The following is a 21,457-nucleotide window of genomic DNA, read 5'->3' as shown; positions in this document are numbered from 1 at the left end:
TCTATTAACTTTCCAAAGTCATGGCTGGAGTTTTAAGGACAATATTGTAGTAACACTGCCGTGTGCTGACTTTCAGGAGAACGAGGACCAGTTTTTATTGTGAGAATGCAGGCCATCACCGTTGCAACTATACATATCTTCACACCAATATGAACCATTCGCAAAAAATAAAGTTATAGTAACAGATCCCGGCTGTTCATTTTTTAAAAAAATAATACATCACAAATACGACAGGTACCAAAATAAACACCTTCATAGTCCACATTTGTCCCACATACAGCCCCTTCTAAACATGCCAACAAACAAGGCCTTCCTTGGTCCAACACCAAGGACCAGCCTGATGTTAAAATAGGGCCCTTTAATTATTGATTTTTATTTGGCATTAACAGCCAACAAATGTTGAACTCAAACATTGAATTTACACGCATTCGTTCAGACAAAAATAAATAAAGTGTTTATTGACCTGCACACCTGAGGTCAACACATTTTAAGTGATCCCACCTCCATATTTCCTTTGGTGCATCTTCCAAGGGCACACACACACACACACACACACACACACACACACACACACACACACACACACACACACACACACACACACACACACACACACACACACACACACACACACACACACACACACACACACACACACACACACACACACACACACACACACACACACACACAAGGTCTTGATGATCCGAGTCCATGAACCTGCATGATCCTCCCAGGGTTGAGTGAGCGTGACCGGACCCCTCAGAGGTCCTGGTGGTCGGGGTAGGTCTTGACGTGTTTCTTCAGCACCCCTTTGGTCTTGAAGCCCTTGCCGCAGCGGCAGGCGTGCGGCCGCTCCTTGCTGTGGCTGAGCTCATGCAGGCGGAGCTGCGAGCCGGTCATGAAGAACCGGCCGCAGGTGGCGCAGTAGTGGCTCTTCTCTCGCGTGTGCCGCGACCGCCGGTGGCACTGCAGGCCAGCCGACGTCACGAACCTCTCCCCGCACTCGCCGCACTGGAAGGGCTTCTCCCCCGTGTGGGTCCTCTCGTGCGCCTTCCACGAGTTGTGGTAGGAGAAGGCCTTGTTGCAGTAGGAGCAGCTGTACAGCTTCTCCTTGGTGTGGCTCAGACGGTGCATCTTCAGGTAGTGGGCGATGGCGAAGCTCTTGCCGCAGTCGTCGCACGCAAAGGGCTTGTCGTCGCAGTGGAAGAGCCTGGTGTGCGAGCGCATGTGGGAGGACTGCGTGAAGCGCTTGCCGCACGCCGTGCAGAGGAACGGCCGCTCCCCCGTGTGCGTGGTCCGGTGGGCCGTCAGGTGCGACTGCTGCGTGAAGCGCTTGCCGCACTCGGCGCACTCAAAGCGCTTGATGCCCAGGTGCACGAGGTGGTGCAGCTGGAGGCCCTGCAGCCGCTTGAACCGCTTGTCGCACCAGGAGCAACGATAGGCCCGTTCCTCCCCGTGGGTCAGCAGGTGGGACTGCAGGCCCCCCGGCAGCTTGAAGTCCTTCCCACACACCGGACACACGTGCGGCTTCTGGCTGGAGTGCGTCACCTGGTGGACCTTCAGGCTCTGTGGATTGCTGAAGGCTTTGTCGCACTGGGCGCACGACAGCAGCGGCCTCCTCTGGTGTGACTGGCAGTGGGAGTTCAAGCCCTGGTAGGAGATGAACCGCTTGTCACAAACCTTGCAGCGGTAGCATTCCTCGTCTTTGTGCGAGTCCAGGTGCTGGTCCAGCGCTTCCTGGTGGCCGAAGCCGTCCTGGCAGAACCAGCACTTGAAGGGCATGGTGCCGGAGTGGGTGCGGTGGTGGGCCTTCCAGTCTCGCTTGAGGACAAAGCTCTTGTCGCAGTGGGAGCACCGGTACTGCTCCTTGCGGCCGTGGGTCTGCTGGTGCAGCACCAGGCTTTGTAGGGTGGGGTAGGTCTTGCCGCACTGCCAGCACTGATTGGGCGGGAGGCCGCAGTGGACCCGGCGATGGGCCTCCATGTGGGCCTGCTTGTAGAAGCCCTTCCTGCACATGGAGCAGTAGATCATCTTCCGGCCAATGTTTGACATGCCGCGCCCCTTCCTCGTCTTCAGCCTGTCCAGGCGGTCTCCTGTAGGGGTCACAGGTTAAAGGTTAAAGACCAGATTGGAATGGGGGACTCACCGGCCCGGTCAAGCATCCTCTCGAACGTGCATGTAAGTTTGGAGGATGGATTACTTGCCTGCGGAGAACGGTACGAGCTTCTTCAAACTTAAAAAATGTGCCTCTCTAAACAACCAAGAAAAACTCCTGGGGCCACATGCACAGAACTCTGCGTAGGTTTCGACGCAAATGATTGCTCAGCAGAACGTTATATTCATTGGTCCACAGATATCAGAATTGATTCTCTTTTAATAACTGCTTATTGCCTTCTATATTTGCATTATATGACATATAAATTTTTTGTTTGCATATATTTTTTTAATTATGTATTCTCTGTGTATATAACAGCATTAATTTTATTTTGAATGCGCTGATTTCTTACGGAGATATTTGCTGTCCTGTGCGCCCAGCCTGGAGCTGCAGTCTGTCAGTCGGACTGAGAGCCTCCGAAGGACCGGGCATGGACAGACTCCCTCAGAGTCCGGTTCTGTTTTAATCAGGATGCCGTTGGGTTTGTCTTTGGATCCCTGGAAGTAGACGATCCAAGAGATTATACTCTTGACAAGACTGGGAAACAAGGATTTTGGAGACAGCAGAAATGGGTGCACATGTTGAGGGTGGATACATTGGATGCATGAATGCACCCTACTGTTTGACACAACCAAATAAAGTCATATCAATGATTCACAACAAAAAAACTGCAGACTGAAGAGTAAATCATTTATTTTACTTTTTAATTTAAAAAAGACGCATACAGCATAATTGGGTGAAGAAAAGGCACAACTTTGTGCATAAAGTTGTGCCTTTTCTTCATCCATTGTTCAAACTTAATTTACGCCCCTGCACAGAAGTTGTATGTGCAACCGAACAGACTTTTAGGGTTGACATGCGAGATATCACGTTACCCCAGGCACAAAATGTTTACCCAAGTTGGCCTCTGCATATTTCAGACGCCTGTGTACTGGCTACCAGGATCATTTAACCATAGTAAGATAACAGCATCACATCGACACATGCTCCAAAGATGCCAGACTCAAACTTGATAAAGTCGTGCAGTTGAATTACCGGTAAACACGGATCGTTCTCCATTCCGTCCGGTTTACTCGTCTTTCTGGTAGTAAATAGAAGACTACGGCGGGAACCACGCCATATAAATTATCAATGATCACTGTACGGCTTCCGGGCCATGGGGTCATTTTACCATATTGGCAAAGTTCCTCCTTCTTTCACTAGATGGCAGTAATTTGCAACCAGAGCCTCCATCATGCAGACATCTATGGAAAGCCAAGAAGGCCACAATCCGGCCCTAGAATATGGAAAGCCAAGAAGGCCACAATCCGGACCTAGAATGGCGCGGTAAAAGTGCAAAACCGCACGGAATCCGTAAGGATTCCGTACGGTTTGGCAAGAATTCCGTACGGTTTTGAATGACTAATAGCCGCGGCTATTAGTCATTCACTCCGGCTATTAGTCATTCACTCCGGCTATTAGTTATTCACTCCGGCTATTAGGTATGCAGAACGAGCCCCTCCCTCTTATTTGCTTGACCACTAAGTTTGAAGGCTGTCTAACCAATCAGAGCTGCAGTGCCTCGATGTTTCGCTGTAACATAAAGCTGTGTTGTCTTTACTAGTTTCACTACAATGTAATGACCACCATTAGCTAGGGGAAAATACATTTGTGTCTAGTACAGTGATATATTTGTATATGTTAGGCTATATATTGAGATGGCAGTGTGCGAAATACCCGACAATATTCGGGGATGTCCTCATCCCCAGATTGTTCTCGATGCAGTAGCCAGCTAGGCCATAACATTACATAACATGAACTGAATAAATGCCAGGTATATAGCATATCGGAGACGGGCACACAATCAGTGCATTTGCAAATGAGAGCCTGCAGTATGACCGATCTTGTGACGTGTGTGTGTGTGTGTGTGTGTGTGTGTGTGTGTGTGTGTGTGTGTGTGTGTGTGTGTGTGTGTGTGTGTGTGTGTGTGTGTGTGTGTGTGTGTGTGTGTGGAGCAAGTTGTTAAAGGTAGTGTTTCTATTTGATGTTACAATATTTCATGGATGCAAGCCAAGACAATCAATCTATATCTATAGCCTACATGACAACACACACACACACACACACACACACACACACACACACACACACACACACACACACACACACGCACGCACACACGCACGCACACACTTTAAACACACTGGTAAAGCAATAGGAGCCTGCATTGGCTAAAGTTGTTGCGATGCGCGTTATTTTATAACAGGGAGGGGCAAAGTTGTGCATTACAATGCAAACACGACAATAATTGGCACCGTTCTTGCGCACTCAGAAGAACATGAACTGAATAAATGCCAGCTGTAGCCTATATAGCATATCGGAGACGGGCACACAATCAGTGCATTTGCAAATGAGAGCCTGCAGTATGACCGATCTTGTGACATTATTTAACCATCCATCTACAGCTAATACGATCAGACAGATACATCATTGATCACATATAAGCCCATTACAAGCCCAACATCACCACGGCAGGTGCGCTCTCTCTCGCACATTCACACAATCACTCCAACTTCTCCAACTCCAAGGCAAGACTGTTTCACTAAGACCACAAATGTGCGACAAACAGAAGATAGACGCAATGAACTGATTGTTGTGCATTGTTGCGGATATGTAGGCTGTTTAGTTGTGGTTGTTTGTGGTCTTAGTGAAACAGTCTTGCCTTGGAGTTGGAGAAGTTGGAGTGATTGTGTGAATGTGCGAGAGAGAGCGCACCTGCCGTGGTGATGTTGGGCTTGTAATGGGCTTATATGTGATCAATGATGTATCTGTCTGATCGTATTAGCTGTAGATGGATGGTTAAATAATGTCACAAGATCGGTCATACTGCAGGCTCTCATTTGCAAATGCACTGATTGTGTGCCCGTCTCCGATATGCTATATACCTGGCATTTATTCAGTTCATGTTCATGTTATGTAATGTTATGGCCTAGCTGGCTACTGCATCGAGAACAATCTGGGGATGAGGACATCCCCGAATATTGTCGGGTATTTCGCACACAATATATCACTGTACTAGACACAAATGTATTTTCCACTAGCTAATGGTGGTCATTATTACATTGTAGTGAAACTAGTAAAGACAACACAGCTTTATGTTACAGCGAAACATCGAGGCACTGCAGCTCTGATTGGTTAGACAGCCTTCAAACTTAGTGGTCAAGCAAAGAAGAGGGAGGGGCTCGTTCTGCATACCTAATAGCCGGAGTGAATAACTAATAGCCGGAGTGAATGACTAATAGCCGGAGTGAATGACTAATAGCCGCGGCTATTAGTCATTCAAAACCGTACGGAATTCTTGCCAAACCGTGCGGTTTTGCACTTTTACCGCGCCATTCTAGGGCCGGATTGTGGCCTTCTTGGCTTTCCATAATAAACAGCTCTTTGCTCTCTGTCTGTTTCTGTTGAAAATCGGATCGGGCCCGGGGTTGGATAAAAAAGTATTCGGGGAAGCCCCGGAAACCCGGATAGATCAACACCGGTTAATCATCACGGTTACAGTCGCAAATACCCACTAAATCCCCCAAATGTCTCTCGTTTTGCACCAGCTCTTTTAACTCCAGAAAGAGGAGAACACACATCTACGCATTTGAGGCCGACACAATAGCAGTGAGTGACGCCATGTGCGTGTGCCGTCGGGGAGGAGCCAGGTGTTATGGGAGGAGCCAGGCGTTAGGGGAGGGGCCAGGTGTCAGGGGAGGAGAGGAGTGGATGTCTTGTTGAGGAAACGAAACTTTAGGTTCAGAGAAACCAAAGAAACCGACGAGGAAGTTCTCTCTTCCAGGCAAGGAATAAAACGCATTTTGGAATTAATAGTCTGACAGACAGTAATAACAAGGTGAGCAAAACAACACAACTTTGTGGAGTAGTTAAAACCTCTCTTCCTGTATTTGAATTAGAAATATATAATTGCTCAATAAATAAACCTTGTCGTCTGTGTCTAGGAATGGCCTGTGCTAACACTTTTTGGTCCGAAGAGAACTTTTCATGTTCCATCTGTCTGGATGTGTTCAACAGTCCAGTTACCACCGCATGTGGACACAACTTCTGCAGAACCTGTCTTACAAAGTTCTGGGATGAACAAGTCCATTACAAATGTCCTGTTTGCAACGAAATTTTCCACACAAGACCTGACTTACGGGTCAATATCTTCTTATCAGAGCTCGCTGCTCAGTTTAGAACGTTTTTACGAGTTAAAGAGCAGCCTTTTGTTGAACAAGCAGAAGTTCCCTGTGACGCCTGTAGTGGGACCCAGCAGAAGGCTGTGAAGTCCTGCCTAGTGTGTTTTACCTCTTACTGCCAAACCCACCTGGAACCACATCAGAGAGTCGCTCGCTTACAGAAACATCGGTTGGTCGAGCCTATGGACCGTCTGGAAGACAGGATGTGTAAGAAACACGACAGACTTCTGGAGCTCTTCTGCCAGACTGAACAGGTGTGTGTGTGTGTCAGTTCTGCACAGAGACAGACCACAAGTCCCATTCTGTTGTACCTCTTAAGGAGGAATATGAAGTAAAGACGGCTCAACTGGGGAAGATAGAGGTTGAAGTTCCGCATATGATCCAGGAGAGAAAACTAAAGATTAAGGAGATCAAAGACACAGTAGATCTGAGCAACAAAGACGCAGACAGAGAGATAGCCGATGGTGGGCAGGTCTTCACTGCTCTGATAGGCTGTGTTGAAAAGTGCTGGGAAGATTTCAACCAAACGGTTAAAGAGAGAGTGAAATCCATGGAGAAACAAGCTGAAGACCTCATCAAAGAGCTGGAGCAGGAAATGGAAGATCTGACCAATAGAAGCTCAGAGGTCAAGCAGCTCTCACACACTAAAGACCACCTCCACTTCCTCCAGGCCTTCAGATCCCTGAAGAATCCTCCAGCCATCAGGGACTGGACGACAGTGGAGGTCCGTCCTCATTCTTACGTCGGGACCTTGAGGAGATCCCTGGATCAGCTGGAGGGGACACTGAACATGGAGATGAAGAAGCTGCATGATTCTGAACTGAAGAGGGTCCAGCAGTATGAAGTAGATTTGACTCTGGATCCTGATACAGCTGCTTCCAGTCTCATCCTGTCTGAGGATGGGAAACAAGTACATGATGGAGGTGTAGATAAGAATCTCCCAGATAACCCTAAGAGATTTACAAATTATATATATGTTCTCACGAGGCAGAGCTTCTCCTTAGGTCGATTTTACTTTGAGGTCCAGGTTGAAGGCAAGACTTTGTGGCGTTTAGGAGTGGCAAGAGAGTCCATCAACAGAAAATGTAGGGTAAAAACGACCCCTGAGGCGGGTTACTGGACTCTTTTATCTGACACGGATGTGTTGATATTCAGAGATAACCCAAACGTCCATCTCCCTCTTCGAGCTGGGCTCCAGAAGGTGGGGGTGTTTGTTGATTATGATGAGGGTCTGGTCTCCTTCTATGATGTGGAAGCCAGGGTTCATATCTACTCTGCTACTGGCTGCACCTTTAGTGAGCCTCTCTATCCAATCCTCTTCCCAGGTCGCCATGATTATAAAGGTAACAACTCTGCCCCCCTCATCATCTCACCTGTCAATCAAACAGACAAGGACCGTTGTTGGATAATACCATATACAAACAACCAGAACAACTAATTTTGTTTCCTGAATTAGAATCTCTATTATGTGAGATCTGAGATAACTGCATTAATGTTGCAATGCTGTCATTTAACAAGGATATGTTAGTTAAGAATCTAACCCCAGTTATTGAATACAACCCTTTATAAAGGTTTAGATTACATATTGTCTGTTTTCCCCAGATTTATTCTATATGTTTAACGCTAAATTGTTAACAGTTGCAGTTATGTAGAACATTTTAAGAGGATTCATTTGTATAAATAATAATTGTAGTTTATTAACTTTTCTTTTGGTTTTAAAAAATGTAATGTTTAGGCCTACATTATAATTGTAATTGGTCATTTCAGTGAAATAGATACATTCCAGTCCAATAGTGTTCAGTAGAAATACTGTCTCAGTGTAATACAAACAAAAAGTTTTTGTGGCCTAAAACCCTCTTTTAATCATTTTGAGATTGATCAAACGTTTTAAATCACTGAAGAATTGCAAAGGTTCGTAGTTGATGAACCAGTATATGACTTAATCGCCACCATACAACCCTTCATGTATTAAACACTTACACAAAGCTCAAAGTGACTACATGTAAAGATTCTCCCCATGTGTGAGTACTGTGACTGTCTTGTTTGCTCTCCTCTCCATCCTGCTCTTTCCTGTCTCTGCTCTCGTCTGAAGCTAATCTAGGATTGTGTTTATTATTGTCTTACATTACATTACTTATGGTCTAAATTAGTCACCAAGTGTCGTTAGTTGCCTTTTAGAAATAAAGGCGCTAAGAGTCAATGACACGTACATAACTGTTAATGATCGGTAATGTTTGGTACTATTCTTTGTGTTGTTCTGTTTATTTTGTACTTTTAAGTGACTATTCTTCAGTTATATTCGTTGTTAAAGCATAATGGTAATAAACAACTCAGTCGAACCAACTGCATGTTCTCGTGTGTTCGTCCGATGATTCTTCCTGTTTCTTCAGTTGAAATCCTCTAAGCTGAGCAGATGTTACTCCAGAGCTCTCTGTTGGTTATCCTAGCAGCCCACCTGGAAGGTCCTTCCAGCCCCTTGGATCCCAGCAGGTCTCTAAGGCAGGCTAGTGTCTGAAATTAATAATATAGAAGTAAAGTTGGTAGCCTCGTCTACCTGCGCTGCCGGTAGATGACATCATAGTCATCATCAACGCGACCTTTCACATTTGCCTGCTTTCAAGATGCGCATCGTATAGTTGTTTTAAGAGACGGTGAAAAGCAGGGTAAGATCACTACAGTCTGTTTCCAAAACCATTTAGATTATGTTGAAAAATAAACTGACTTTGTTTGCCATGAATATCTGCGAGAACAGCACTTTAATCTACGTTCCGGCTGCTATCTGTCTTACAAATTACACCCCCCAGACTGGTGGCATAGACTTTACCATGGAACTGTTTCAGGAAAGAAATCACCACAAATCAATAAAAATACATTTTCTTATTGTTTGCTGGATTACTTGCTAATGGTGGGCTGTTACTTACTACAGGTAACCCCTTGCTTATATTTTGCATTATAGCGAATCAGTATGCAATTAATAGTTTAGAATATTCACAAAAAACATTTTCTCATTCTGATTGTAGTAGTTAGCCTCAATCACATAGTATGTCAGAAAGTTGCATTTTACATAGTTAATATTTGTGTGAATGTAGTCTGATGTAAAGCTCCATATTTCATTCTAAGGTGTACAGTATTGTTTTAGTATTATGTAAAATTTGATATAGTATCAATACTGTATGTAAAGTTACATTGGTTGAATAACAGTTGCATTTTTTATTCATGTGAATGGAGTCTGATGTAAGGCCCCATGCTTCATTTTTAGATGTCAATTTAGGTTAAATTGTGGATTTAGTATTATGTAAAATTTCACATTGTCTGTTGGGATATATTATGGATACTTCTACATAAGATTGTAAGATTACACAATACATTTAGTTAAGGATAATTCATTAAAAAATAAAGATGACATTGTTAAATCTTGTTCCATGTGCCCTTTTTTGATCAGAGCCCCTGCTCCTCAAGGTCTCTGCACGGACCTGGCAGACCATATGCATTATGGTCCTTATGACTGTTGCTGAAGCGCAGACAGAACTGTGAAAAAGGCAATTAAGGTTTTTGCACCATATTCCTGTAATAAGCTGCAAGACCTAGTTACTGAATTTAAAGCTGTTGTCGAGTTTGATGTCGGACTCCCATTAGAAATTGCAAATGTTTTAGTCAATGAACTAAATGTATTACTATTGCACTTTGTCTTGTTTTGACGCTGTGTGCTTTCCATCTTGGCAAGGTCATTTGTAAAATAGATTTTTAATCTCAATGACTCAACCTGGTTAAATAAAGGGTATAATAATGCATATTCAGTTGCAGAAGTGTGTTACTTCGTTTTAAATGCACTGCATATTTGTGACCAAAAGTAAAACCGAATTAATTCAAATGAATTCGTTTGTTTACTTCCGAGTTATGAGTTTTAGACCCGTATTTAGAAGGGCTCTGACCCCATCCAAGCCCAGTATGCCCTCATTTCTCAATGAGGCTGCACAAAAGCATCACTTTATATAAAGTCCTGTTTGCCTATTGGTAACCCGTTTTTCCATCTCGCCCCGTTTGCTAATCTTCATTAGAAACCGGAAGATGACCCCCACGGTAACTTATTTAAAAGTACTTTGTTAATATCCAGCATGGCAACGGTAAATTAAAATTGAACAGCTTCCGGTTAGGGTACTATGAGCCTCATGTCTATGGCTGGCAACCAACCAGACCAATGCAATACTGATGGTCTCATCGAAGGGGAAGTGTTCATTTAGTGAAAAGTTATGGTCCGTCGTGCTGCAGAGATGACCCCATAGACTTAGTAATACCATCAGATTTCCGAAAACACATTAAGATTGCCCTTTAGTCCTTTGCCAGAGTTGTCAACTTTTAAACCATACACGCTTGATTTGTCTCTGCACTGTTGTACTTGGTACGGGTAGAACCTAAGTCTGTCATCAAGTCAAAACCAATACGTTTTAAACCATGCCTTTCCAAAAAGAAACAAATCTGTTGATACATGATCCAAAGGAAGGTATTCCAGATTTGAGTCAGAAATGGGTATAGAATCCAAGAGAGCCACCAATTATTATTAATACATTTATTAATGCCTAAATTTCAGGAGTTCCAAAAGGCATAATAAGCAAGTTATACCATGGCACCACAGCACTGAATATGGAGACAACAGAATTTTTGAAAAAGAAAAGGGGAAAAACTGGACATTGAAATAACTGATGTGAAGCTGAATGCATGGGAAACGGTTTCCATTTTTATCTCTCAAACAGAAATGTACCACGTTGCTGAACAGGATTTACAAAAGGTATTCATGTGAAGTAGAGTAATACAAGCAATGTGATCATGCAGGTCAATGGGTCGGCTCCATTGCACTGCCAGAAGTGTCCTATAGGGGCAGCGGAGCAGGGGGTAACTTGTCCTAGTCTGTGAAGAACAGGATTTTAGAGAAGATGTCAAATAAATTGGCTAGAGAATCACAGTTTGACACTAGTATATATTACACCAAGTATAGTTCTAGTCTGCTTGTCAGACAGTTTTGATAATAAGTTGTATCAAGCTGGGATCAGATCACGCTTCGGTCGAGTTTTTGTCACAGCGCCCATTGCACAGGGAACAAGCTGCTAGGCGAGGGTGCTACAATTCGGCCTTTTGTTTACATCATGTCCCAGCAGTTACTATAGCATCATCCTTATAATAAAAAATAAAAAGTTTGAGGACTTCCAACTCACCTTTCACAAGATGGGCTCCCGTCACTCACCACCAGAGCCATCTCGTTGCATACGCCGGCCCTGTTATAGAAGACATAGGAAATATGAGGCAGATGAACTTTAGGACATCAAGGAAGGAGATGCATTCTCTGGCAGGATCAGATAAACGCTTCGGTCCGGTTTTTGTCATTGCACCCCCTCACTGTGAACAGACTGCTGGGAGGGGGGGCTTCATTCGGCCTTTTGTCACATCATTTCCAGAGAATTATATTGTACAATTATGGATGTTATACTTTGCAATGAAAGATCGCAAAAAGATACACGTTAGGTTGGAAAAACACTCACTTTAGCTTGGCTGGTTCCCAGAAGAGCTTGTCAGTCCCGCAGATTATTTAGGCAACAGATCATGGCAGGTCCAAGGGGGCACAGCAACTGACGGGAAAAAGTCAGATCTTGATTAGGGCACAATCTAAAGAGAATGAGCCAATAAGGCGACATGGTCCAATACCATAGGCTGCTGGGATCAGTGTTCGCTTCGGTCCTGTTTTTTGTCACTGCAACCCTGCACTGACATAAAGCCAGACAAGGCGCTATAATTCGGCCTTTTGTTTACATCATATCCCAGCATCATGATGCTCTATAGATCCTGGCGATAGTCAGGAAGTACCCAGACAGAAGATCAGCACATAAATAAAACACGACTTTGTTAAATACCTCACCTCCTTTCGGAATAATTGCACCTTCAGCCCCAGCAGCACCACCAGATTCACCCCAGTCCTGACATGGAATATAAAAGGAGAACTTTGATGAGTTATGATACAGGGGAATATGAAGCCTATCGAAATCCCATAATGGAGTATAGATTGCCTGTTTCTCAGCTGCCTGGATCAGATAAACGCTTCGGTCCGGTTTTTGTCATTGCACCCCCTCACTGTGAACAGACTGCTGGGAGGGGGGCTTCATTCGGCCTTTTGTTACATCATTTCCAGAGTACCATTATTACTGCTTTACTTTGCTACCTATGAATTATCACAAAAACTAATTCGAACGAACGGTCAAATACAAGACAAGCAGCATTAAGGGTAATTTAGTGTGCCACACTAATCTCTGCCACTTTTCAAATGCATGGTTAGGGTGGTATTATGGAAAATCACTCACTTAAAGTTGGCCTTTTCTGTTAAGTTTGCACTTCCCTACAAGAGCATAACAAAGTCCCCTAGTTGTGGTGATTTAGGTAACAGATCATGGAGGGGCTGATCCAAGGGGTCGCAGCACCTGAAGAGAAATAGAAAGAGTCCGATTAGTACAGTAGAGCACATCCAATGAGAAGGAGCCGATAATGTATATTACTATAAGCTGCTGGGATCAGTGTTCGCTTCGGTCCTGTTTTTTGTCACTGCAACCCTGCACTGACATAAAGCCAGACAAGGCGCTATAATTCGGCCTTTTGTTTACATCATATCCCAGATGCTACATGGATCCTGGCAATATTCAGGAAGGACCCAGACAGAAAGACTTTGATTAACACCTTACCTTCTATCAGAAGGATTAAGACTTCAGTCCCAGCATCACCAAATTCCTGTCATAGGACATACAAGGAGACATTTGATGAGTAATGATACAGGGGGATATGAAGGTCTAAATTAGTACAGTAGAGCACATCCAATGAGAAGGAGCCGATAATGTATATTACTATAAGCTGCTGGGATCAGTGTTCGCTTCGGTCCTGTTTTTTGTCACTGCAACCCTGCACTGACATAAAGCCAGACAAGGCGCTATAATTCGGCCTTTTGTTTACATCATATCCCAGCAGTATGATGCTACATGGATCCTGGCAAAATTCAGGAAGTAGGGGGCTTCATTCGGCCTTTTGTTACATCATTTCCACACGTGCTTCGTTTTAGCAAGCCACTTAATTCTAGACGCTTATTTTCCAAGTTAGGTTACCGTTTAATATTGATGGTAGAGAGCATGTATACCAAATAACAGAATAATAACTTACAGGGAGAGCGATTCTGTCCGCTGCCTTTCATAATCATCCATGGTGCTTCTCTTAGTGGGTCCTACCCGAGTAGGTCCTCCACAAAAACAATGGCGCACGCAGGCCAAGATCCACCATCATTGCGGTCATGCTGGCAGCAGTGGGCCCTGTGCAGCCATAGTACAGGGCAAACGTTTTTTTCCGAGAGATGAGCGGGGTCCATTGTAACTGTAGAGAAGAATTAGATACAAGCCAACAAATCATTTGATTGTCGACTTGAAGTTCATATCTGGTAATTATTCTGCTACTGCGGATCAGCATTCGCTTCGGTCCGGTTTTTGTCACTGCGCCTTTGCATTTACAACGTGTTGCAAGCCAAAGGGCTATAATTCGGCCTTTTGTTAACATCATGTCCCAGCAGCGCGGGCCAATTGAAGGTTCAACAGATACGAGCTAGGGCAAGGTACCAAGACATCACTTAAGTCGTACCATTGCCAGACAAAAATACATGTTACTTTAAGTATTGATGTAACACTGATTAAAGACCCTTGGATAAGAACGGAGCAAGCCTCAAAATCTAGGCATCTAGAAGGGATTCACCAACAAAATATCCAAGTAAATCGAAGCTATGCTTTTGATCACATCATTATATACAATGTTTTGCCGTCTTACCTTTGGTTCAGCTGTCTAAAGTAACACGCTGATGCTGGTATTGGTCCGTACTCAAACAGTTGTGGCGCCGCCGTCTTTTAAACGTGGTCTTGTAGACGGGACCGGAAAGGAACTACCTCAGGTTCCGGGCTGATTTGGCGGGAAAGACAGACCATCGGACCTGTTAGAGACCGTTTGTTTTCAGACTGATGTTACCATGGACCTAATAAGGAATGAAGAATTAAAGACCTATTAGGCAACTTTATTTATAAAGCACTTTTCATACACAAGGCAGACTCAAAGTGCTTCACATATAAACATGGTCATACAATTAAATTAAAAAATAGATAAGTAAAAGAAAAACATATGCAAAGAAATGGGTAAAATAGGAAGTTAGAAAGGCATTTTAGTATTAAAATAGAAAATAAAGGCAAAGTTAAAAAAGCTTTTTAGAAAGTGCAATGTATTTAAGATTTAGCAGAAAGCTATAGCAAACATAAAAGTCTTCAGTCTTGTTTTAAAGGTGCTCAGAGTTGGGGCAAGTCTTAAATCCTCTGGGAGTTTATTCCAGTTATTTGTTGCATAGTAACTAAATCCTGCTTTCCCATGTTTTGTGTTTACTCTGGGGATAATTAACAGATTGGTCTCAGAGCTTCTTAGTGGTCGAGAAGGCTGATGTAGTGGAAGGATGTAAAGCAATCGAAACTGTCAGTCATCTACATAAAGTAAATTCTTTAAAAATACTAGATTTTAAAGGAATATAGGCATTCCTTAGCATCTCGTCAATTTAGTTCCAGAATATCTGCATTGCAAAGTATGAAACAGGTTTCTCCTCTCACCGTCAAGTAGACTTACTAAAGAAGGCTATACTTAATTTGAATAAGATTTTAAATTATTTAGTATTGTACATCCTGCTTTCAATTAAAGTTACAAAATATAAACAGCTAAAATTATAAGAAAACATGTCCCATGAGATATTACACAATGGTACGCTAGATGGCGCCACGGCCCAGAAATCTTGCTATGCTACGCTGACTGAGTAAAACGAAGAAGAAAGAATAGAGGTTGTAGAATTCCACAAGGGAGTGTGTGCAGTCCATTACTCTTTAGTGTTATGATTCATGACATTTTCTCAGAGGTTGATGCTAGTCTTGGAAGGTCTCTGTATGCAGATGATGGGGCGTTGTGGGTTAAAGGCCGTAATGGTACGTTAGCTGAAAAGAAGCTACAGGCAGCTGTAAGCACAGTAGAGAAATGGGGTAATAAGTGGGGCTTCCGTTTCTCAGTTGAGAAGACTCAAGTGATATGCTTTTCCAGGAAGAGGGAAAATCCAATCTTACGAATCGTACTCTATGGACAAATGGTAAAGCAAGTACAAGTTATTCGGTTTCTGGGAGTCTGGATGGATAGTAAGCTGACCTTTGGAGAGCATATCCAGAGAAGAGTGATGAGATGCAAAAAGGCAATCAATGTAATGAGGTGCTTAGCTGGAAGTAGCTGGGGCGCCAGTATGAAATCTCTTAAGCAAATGTACATTGCCATAATTTGATCTGCATTAGACTATGCGTGTATTGCATATGGTTCAGCTGCAAAGTCACATCTTACCAAATGTGATGTAATACAGGCACAGGCCATCCGGCTGTGTTGTGGGGCATTCAAGACTTCATCAGTTGCAGCTCTACAGGTGGAGGTTGGAGAGTTACCATTATATTTGAGGCGTAGGCAGTTGTCCATAGTATACTGGACTAATTTGCAAGGGCACAAACAAGATCATCCAACCAAATCAGTTCTAGAGCCATGCTGGGAGCATGGGCGCACAAAGCTAAATAGTTTTGGATGGGTAGGAGATAGCTCTGCCAGGGAGTTAGGGATATCCAATTTAACACATAGCTGTACAGTACCACTACCAGCAACTCCCCCGTGGCTTTTCCCCATGCCTACAGTAGATCTTGAAATTATTAAGAAATCAAAACAATGTAATGAATTTGGAGGGATGAATAGTTTGATACAACAGTATATAAGTGATAAGTATAACGGGTCAATTCAAATTTTTACAGACGGGTCAAAAGATCCAGACACAGGTAGGACAGGGGCTGCAGTACACACATACATACCACAGTTTAATGTATCAATTATCAAAAGAACGTCAGATCATTTAGCAGTATTCACAGTGGAGCTGTTAGCCATTTTATTGGCTCTCTGGTGGATAGAAGAGGGAAGGTCAAGTAGATGCATCATTTGCTCAGACTCAATGGCAGCTCTAATCAGCATTTCAAATGGCAAATCTACCTGTAGGCCTGATCTAGTTTATGAGGTTCTTCAGAGTTTGTTTAAAATAGAAAGAATGCAAATAACGGTGGGCTTTTTATGGGTCCCATCCCATGCTGAAGTAGAAGGCAATGAGGTTGTCGACATGTTGGCAAAAAAGGCACTGAAACAGGATATACAGCTGGGTGTTCCATTAAGTAAATCTGAAGTTAAAACAATAATTAAATCAGAAATCAACAAGGTGTGGCAAGAACAATGGGATAGGGAAAATAAGGGTCGGTTCCTGCATAGAATCCAGAGGCAGGTGGTAACAAGGAGACAGGGCTGCTGGAACCGAAGATGTGAGGTTATCATCACAAGACTACGCATAGGGCACACATGTCTTAACCACAGTCTGAACATCATAGGCAAACATGAAACAGGGGTCTGCCCAAAATGTAATGGAAGAGAAACAGTGGAGCATGTTTTACTACAATGTGAAGCGTACAATTTGGAGAGAAGGGAGCTGTTGAAAAATGTTAAAGCTTTGGGTCAAACAAGCTTGACCTTAGAGGGTTTACTCTCCTTTTCCTCACTGAGACCACCAGCATGGAAACATGTATTGAGTTATCTAAAAGCAACAGGTTTATTTGACAGATTATAATTTAATCTGTGGTTTTTTATCTATATGATTTTGTTTATTTACTTTTGTTTGTTGTTGCATAGTTTATAACGTATAACCTCCATCGAAGCTCTAAAACAAACAGTAGGTGGCGGTAATGCACCATATTGGTTTGCCAACCGCCAAATAAACTCAAAAGAAGAAGAAGAAGAAGAAGTGGTTGTAGAAGAAGAGTTTATGTGTTTACTTTCGGTGTTGTTGTTTGGACTATACTGTATAAATCCCATGTATCCCATGCAATTCTTAACAATTTGGATTCACCATGACCTTGAATATGTATAGTCTATTTGGGGACACCGAGGCGGGATTACGTTTTTGTGAACCAAGCAAGCAGAATAAACCAGTTTAACCACGGGTCAGTTCCAACTTCCCTTACACTCTTTAAGTCTTGTATGTACCACTACACATATCTTCGTCTTTCGAAACACGACACGATGCATTCTGTGAAGGAGCAGTACAGGGACATAAACCCCGTGACGGTGAACGTTATAGAAGCGAACGTCACGTCGAGTCTGTACTGCGGCGCGGTCCACGGGCTCGATGCCCCTGGTGCTGATCTAGTCGAAGCCTTTCTCGTAGAACTGTATCGCTGCAGGGTGTGTCAGTTCACAAGCAGCCTGAAGAGCAGCATCAAGACCCATTTGCTGAATTCCCATGACGACCTGCCTCCCGCGATGGCCTCCTCCGGCTTTGAGGAAGAGGAGGCTGTAGTGATGGAGCATATAGCCCCCCGCACCCCCGACTCTCCCTATCACCTGGAACTCGAGCTCACGTCCGAGTCCAATCACAGTGATGATGACCCCATGGATCACATGGGTCTGGACCGCATGTCCTTCCTGCTGCCCATGTACGGCATTCTGCCCAGCATGAGTCCACGATCATGTGACATGGGCATGAGTTCGAACTGTGACGGTGGTCTTCAAGTGGCGGAGACCTGTGAGGTAGGAGACGGGTCGTTCCCTTAACTAGTTTTCCAGTCAGCCGTTTAGCAGACTTCCTATCAGGCTGACCTTTTCGATCCCTCACTCATCCAGGTCAGCACTCTGTTTGAGGGTGAAGATGACGAAGAGGAGGAGGAGGAGGAGGGGGCAGATGGAGAGGAGCCCACCATCTTCCAACTGAAGGCCTCCTGCCCCCTGGTCCGCCCACCCAACCAGCTGGACGACCAGCTGGCCCAGTCCGCCCACCTCATGACCCTGGGGCTCTGCCGGATCTCCAAGACCCCCAACGTGTCCACTCCCCCGGCTCAGGCGCCCGCTTCTGTGCTGGATGACAAGGTGGCCCCGCCTGCGTCCGCGGACCCGCTGGGCTCCAGAGGGCCAGCTGGCCAACAGGGGGTGAAGGCAGAGGAGAGGCCGGCCAGCGGAGGGTGTCGACGGTGTGGCCGGAGAATGAGGAGGCAGGGGAAGACGAAGAGCGGCAAGACGCAGAGCTGCCGTGCGTGCCAGCGCTCCGATAGAACCCAGCACGCCGGTGACGCGCGAGCACCTCACAGACACTCACAGACACTCACCGCTACCGCACAAAGCACCAAGGCAGCTGCTGAGCACCACACGCACACACCCAACTCGAAGAGAGCTGGCAAGGGCAAGCGACACACATTGAGCATACAGTCGTCAGGAACACACACAGAGGGCACACGGACAGACCGCACACGCACGCCAAAGGCATTCGCGTGCAGCCGCGACGCATGGCTGAGCGGTGTGTTCTGTGACTACAAAGGTGCAGCGGTTGTCACACGTAAGTTACAATTTCTGATTAAAAAAGCTGTGGTGTACAGACAATGTACATTATACAATGTATTATTGAAAGAGCATCACAGCCGAGGAACCTAAAAAAGTGGCTCTTTTACCTCTTGGTTTTCTGTGATCAGACAAAACTGAGGAGGAAATCGATCGCCGCCTCTCATCAAGACTGACAGACACACCTTCTTACCAACCAACCAGGTAAGGGTTCTCAAAACTAGCTTGTTTTTTGGGCTTGAACTTCGCACCAACATTTTGCAACGACTGCCTCCATTGCGGTAGCAAAGGAGCATTAGAATGATGACCATTATGTAGGTATTATGGGTATTTGGTCAATGTTTTGTAATCAATGGTCGGTGAAGGATTTATCATCATAGGTTTTGTGTTAGAAACTGCCACAATTTTTTTTTCTTTGGCTGGTTGTGAAGAAGACTATCGTAGCTTGTGTTGGTTCACCTGTGTAGGTTCAGTGTGTAGGTTCAGCTTCCTCAACTTACACTGTGATTTCAGTAGGGGGCGGAGCCACAATGGGGCAGAATCCACCCAACCTCACAGGACCAGGAAGCAGAGCAGAAGCCCAGAGGGGAACACGGGATCGAAGAAGAAAGCCCCCAAGGAGACCATTGGTCGAAGGGACCTGTGCTGTCTGCTCTGTGACAGGTCCACCGCACGCCATCACAATACAAACGCATCATAACAATATGTTTTCTTTAATAAAGTGCATAATGCGCCCCAAAATGCTGGGCAATACTGACAAAATGCATTAAAAATAGCAAAATACAAAGGAATCCAGCAGGTCAGATAGTTAAGGAGTTACGGTTCTTAGCCGATGATTGGTTGGATACTAAAGATGTGTACACAGCGGTTGAAGCTTGACTGAATCAGGTCTCTTCTACTTCCTGTGCCACAGGAAGTTCTGCAGCAGGCTGACCCTGCGTCGTCACATGGGCATCCACCAGGGTAGCAAGCCTTACAGCTGCCAGCTGTGCCCCTACCGCAGCCGCCTCAAGGCCTCCCTGCTGCAGCACAACCGCATCCACACAGGTCAGCCCCACACCTGCTCCTGGGCCACACCTCCAGGCTGTAAACAGGCCACCCTCTGGTGGTCGGAAGACCACAGTGAACCCAATGATCCAAATTAAATAACAGGGATGATGGAGAGGTACAGATGGATGATGGGGAAGGGACTGAATGATGGAGGGATGATGTAGAAGTGACTGAATGATGGAGGGATGATGGAGAAGTGACTGAATGATGGAGAAGTGACTGAATGATGGAGGGATGATGGAGAAGTGACTGAATGATGGAGGGATGATGGAGAAGTGACTGAATGATGGAGGGAGCATGATGACGGAATTATGGCGGGATGTTTCTGAAGTGACCCAATGATGAAGGGTACAAGGAGAGGTGACAGAATGATGGAGGGATGAGGGAGACTATCAGGGCGGAGGTCTGATCTATGTTCCCTCCTGACAGGGGAGAAACCGTTCCAGTGTCCTGACCCGGGCTGTTCCTACGCCTCCATTGACCGCAGCTCCCTGCTGCGTCACTCCCGCACACACACACAGCAGAAACCCTACCACTGTCAGCACTGCTCCTATAGCTGGTACACACACACACACACACACACACACACACACACACACACACACACACACACACACACACACACACACACACACACACCAGAGACCCTTCACTGTCAGCACTGTCAAATAGCTGGTGACACACACACACACACACACACACACACACCAGAGACCCTTCACTGTCAGCACTGTCAAATAGCTGGTGTCACACACACACACACACACACACACACACACACACACACACACACACACACACACACACACACACACACACACACACACACACACACACACACACACACACACACACACACACACACACACACACACACACACACACACACACACACACACACACACACATCCGAAGTTATCCTTTGATGATCTGAAGTTATGGTATAACTCCACTGCAGTACTCCATGGTCTCCACTAGAGGGTGTTAACATGCTGGCCTTACTGGCTTCTCACGTTTCATTTCAGCATACAGAAGAAGTGTCTGGACCTCCACGCCCGCCGCCACCACACGGGCGAGTCGTTCCCATGCCAACAGTGTCCGTACTCCAGTCCGGACCGCCAGCTCCTTCTGCGACACGTGCAACGGCACCACTTACCCCTCGCAGCGTTACCATGACAACCCTCACAACGACTTTAAACCACAATCCATAGTGATTGCAGTTTTTATACACGTCACAGGGCGCTAGGACGTGACCAGTACAACCACAACTTGATTTTTGTATATTTTCTTTAATAAAATAATGGATTTAAGAAATGTAATCTTACTTCCTTTAAAACAGTTGATTCATTCTTTCACTGTGCATAAACAGCTTCGATTCAGTGGGCACTGGGAGCTGCCCAGTACCACAACTACTGGGTACTGGGAGGTGGCATATACATAATTGAAGATAAGACTGTATTAAATTCATGATAAACCAATAATTGCGTTAGGTTAAGCTAATTAGTCTTGGAGTTTTTCCTTGTCACTCAGGTCTAAC

At 44.9% G+C, this 21,457-nt stretch overlaps 3 protein-coding genes, 1 long non-coding RNA gene and 1 other non-coding gene across 10 annotated transcripts; 2 read left to right on the top strand and 3 right to left on the bottom strand.

The window, feature by feature from the left end:
- Window positions 1-66: 66 nt before the first annotated feature.
- On the bottom strand, window positions 67-9,195 carry LOC132463179 (zinc finger protein OZF-like). 2 transcript variants are annotated; one of them, XM_060059132.1, is made up of 3 exons: window positions 8,719-9,195; window positions 2,511-2,655; window positions 67-2,096 (listed from the first exon to the last, which is right to left on the bottom strand). In XM_060059132.1, exons 1-3 carry the CDS (start codon window positions 8,725-8,727, stop codon window positions 763-765), a joined length of 1,488 nt encoding a protein of 495 aa, XP_059915115.1. In that variant the 5' UTR covers window positions 8,728-9,195; the 3' UTR covers window positions 67-762. The 2 variants fall into 2 exon arrangements, with proteins under 2 accessions (XP_059915115.1, XP_059915114.1); XM_060059131.1 differs by lacking the exon at window positions 8,719-9,195 and adding an exon at window positions 3,194-3,389.
- LOC132463182 (pyrin-like) lies at window positions 6,513-8,721 on the top strand. The gene has a single exon (XM_060059135.1). It carries the CDS (start codon window positions 6,755-6,757, stop codon window positions 7,814-7,816), a length of 1,062 nt encoding a protein of 353 aa, XP_059915118.1. The 5' UTR covers window positions 6,513-6,754; the 3' UTR covers window positions 7,817-8,721.
- A 1,735-nt stretch (window positions 9,196-10,930) lies between the features above and the next one.
- LOC132463183 (uncharacterized) lies at window positions 10,931-14,377 on the bottom strand. Of its 4 annotated transcripts, none has more exons than XR_009526980.1 (9): window positions 14,221-14,377; window positions 13,570-13,776; window positions 13,261-13,319; window positions 13,101-13,146; window positions 12,726-12,842; window positions 12,287-12,344; window positions 11,913-11,999; window positions 11,589-11,648; window positions 10,931-11,283 (listed from the first exon to the last, which is right to left on the bottom strand). It is a non-coding gene; the product is annotated as an uncharacterized LOC132463183 (long non-coding RNA). The 4 variants fall into 4 exon arrangements; XR_009526981.1 differs by having other exon boundaries at window positions 13,261-13,314; XR_009526978.1 differs by lacking the exon at window positions 13,261-13,319.
- On the bottom strand, window positions 11,416-11,529 carry LOC132463730 (small nucleolar RNA SNORD89). Its single transcript, XR_009527130.1, has one exon. It is a non-coding gene; the product is annotated as a small nucleolar RNA SNORD89 (small nucleolar RNA).
- A 2,790-nt stretch (window positions 14,378-17,167) lies between the features above and the next one.
- si:dkey-154p10.3 (zinc finger protein ZFP2) lies at window positions 17,168-21,250 on the top strand. Of its 2 annotated transcripts, none has more exons than XM_060059129.1 (7): window positions 17,168-18,069; window positions 18,163-18,868; window positions 19,002-19,074; window positions 19,387-19,533; window positions 19,784-19,917; window positions 20,350-20,479; window positions 20,946-21,250. In XM_060059129.1, exons 1-7 carry the CDS (start codon window positions 17,521-17,523, stop codon window positions 21,094-21,096), a joined length of 1,890 nt encoding a protein of 629 aa, XP_059915112.1. In that variant the 5' UTR covers window positions 17,168-17,520; the 3' UTR covers window positions 21,097-21,250. The 2 variants fall into 2 exon arrangements, with proteins under 2 accessions (XP_059915112.1, XP_059915111.1); XM_060059128.1 differs by having other exon boundaries at window positions 17,169-18,069; window positions 19,384-19,533.
- The last annotated feature ends 207 nt before the right edge of the window (window positions 21,251-21,457 follow it).

Source organism: Gadus macrocephalus, chromosome 8 (assembly GCF_031168955.1).
Source record: "Gadus macrocephalus chromosome 8, ASM3116895v1".
Taxonomy (NCBI): Eukaryota; Metazoa; Chordata; class Actinopteri; order Gadiformes; family Gadidae; genus Gadus; species Gadus macrocephalus.
Note: the sequence above shows the minus strand (reverse complement) of the source record. Positions and strands in the feature narration are given on the sequence as shown.

Bases quoted from the DNA above. Each gene is read 5' to 3' on its own strand.
- LOC132463179 (XM_060059131.1), bottom strand. From the start codon at position 3,217: ATGGAGAACGATCCGTGTTTACCG. The intron at 2,656-3,193 runs GTAATTCAACTG...GTCTACTTCCAG, and splicing joins AGAACGATCCGTGTTTACCG to GGATCCAAAGACAAACCCAA. The intron at 2,097-2,510 runs GTAAGAAATCAG...TGACCCCTACAG, and splicing joins ACAGGACAGCAAATATCTCC to GAGACCGCCTGGACAGGCTG.
- LOC132463182 (XM_060059135.1), top strand. From the start codon at position 6,755: ATGATCCAGGAGAGAAAACTAAAGATTAAGGAGATCAAAGACACAGTA.
- si:dkey-154p10.3 (XM_060059128.1), top strand. From the start codon at position 17,521: ATGTACCACTACACATATCTTCGTCTTTCGAAACACGACACGATGCAT. The intron at 18,070-18,162 runs GTAGGAGACGGG...TCACTCATCCAG, and splicing joins AAGTGGCGGAGACCTGTGAG to GTCAGCACTCTGTTTGAGGG. The intron at 18,869-19,001 runs GTAAGTTACAAT...TTCTGTGATCAG, and splicing joins AGGTGCAGCGGTTGTCACAC to ACAAAACTGAGGAGGAAATC.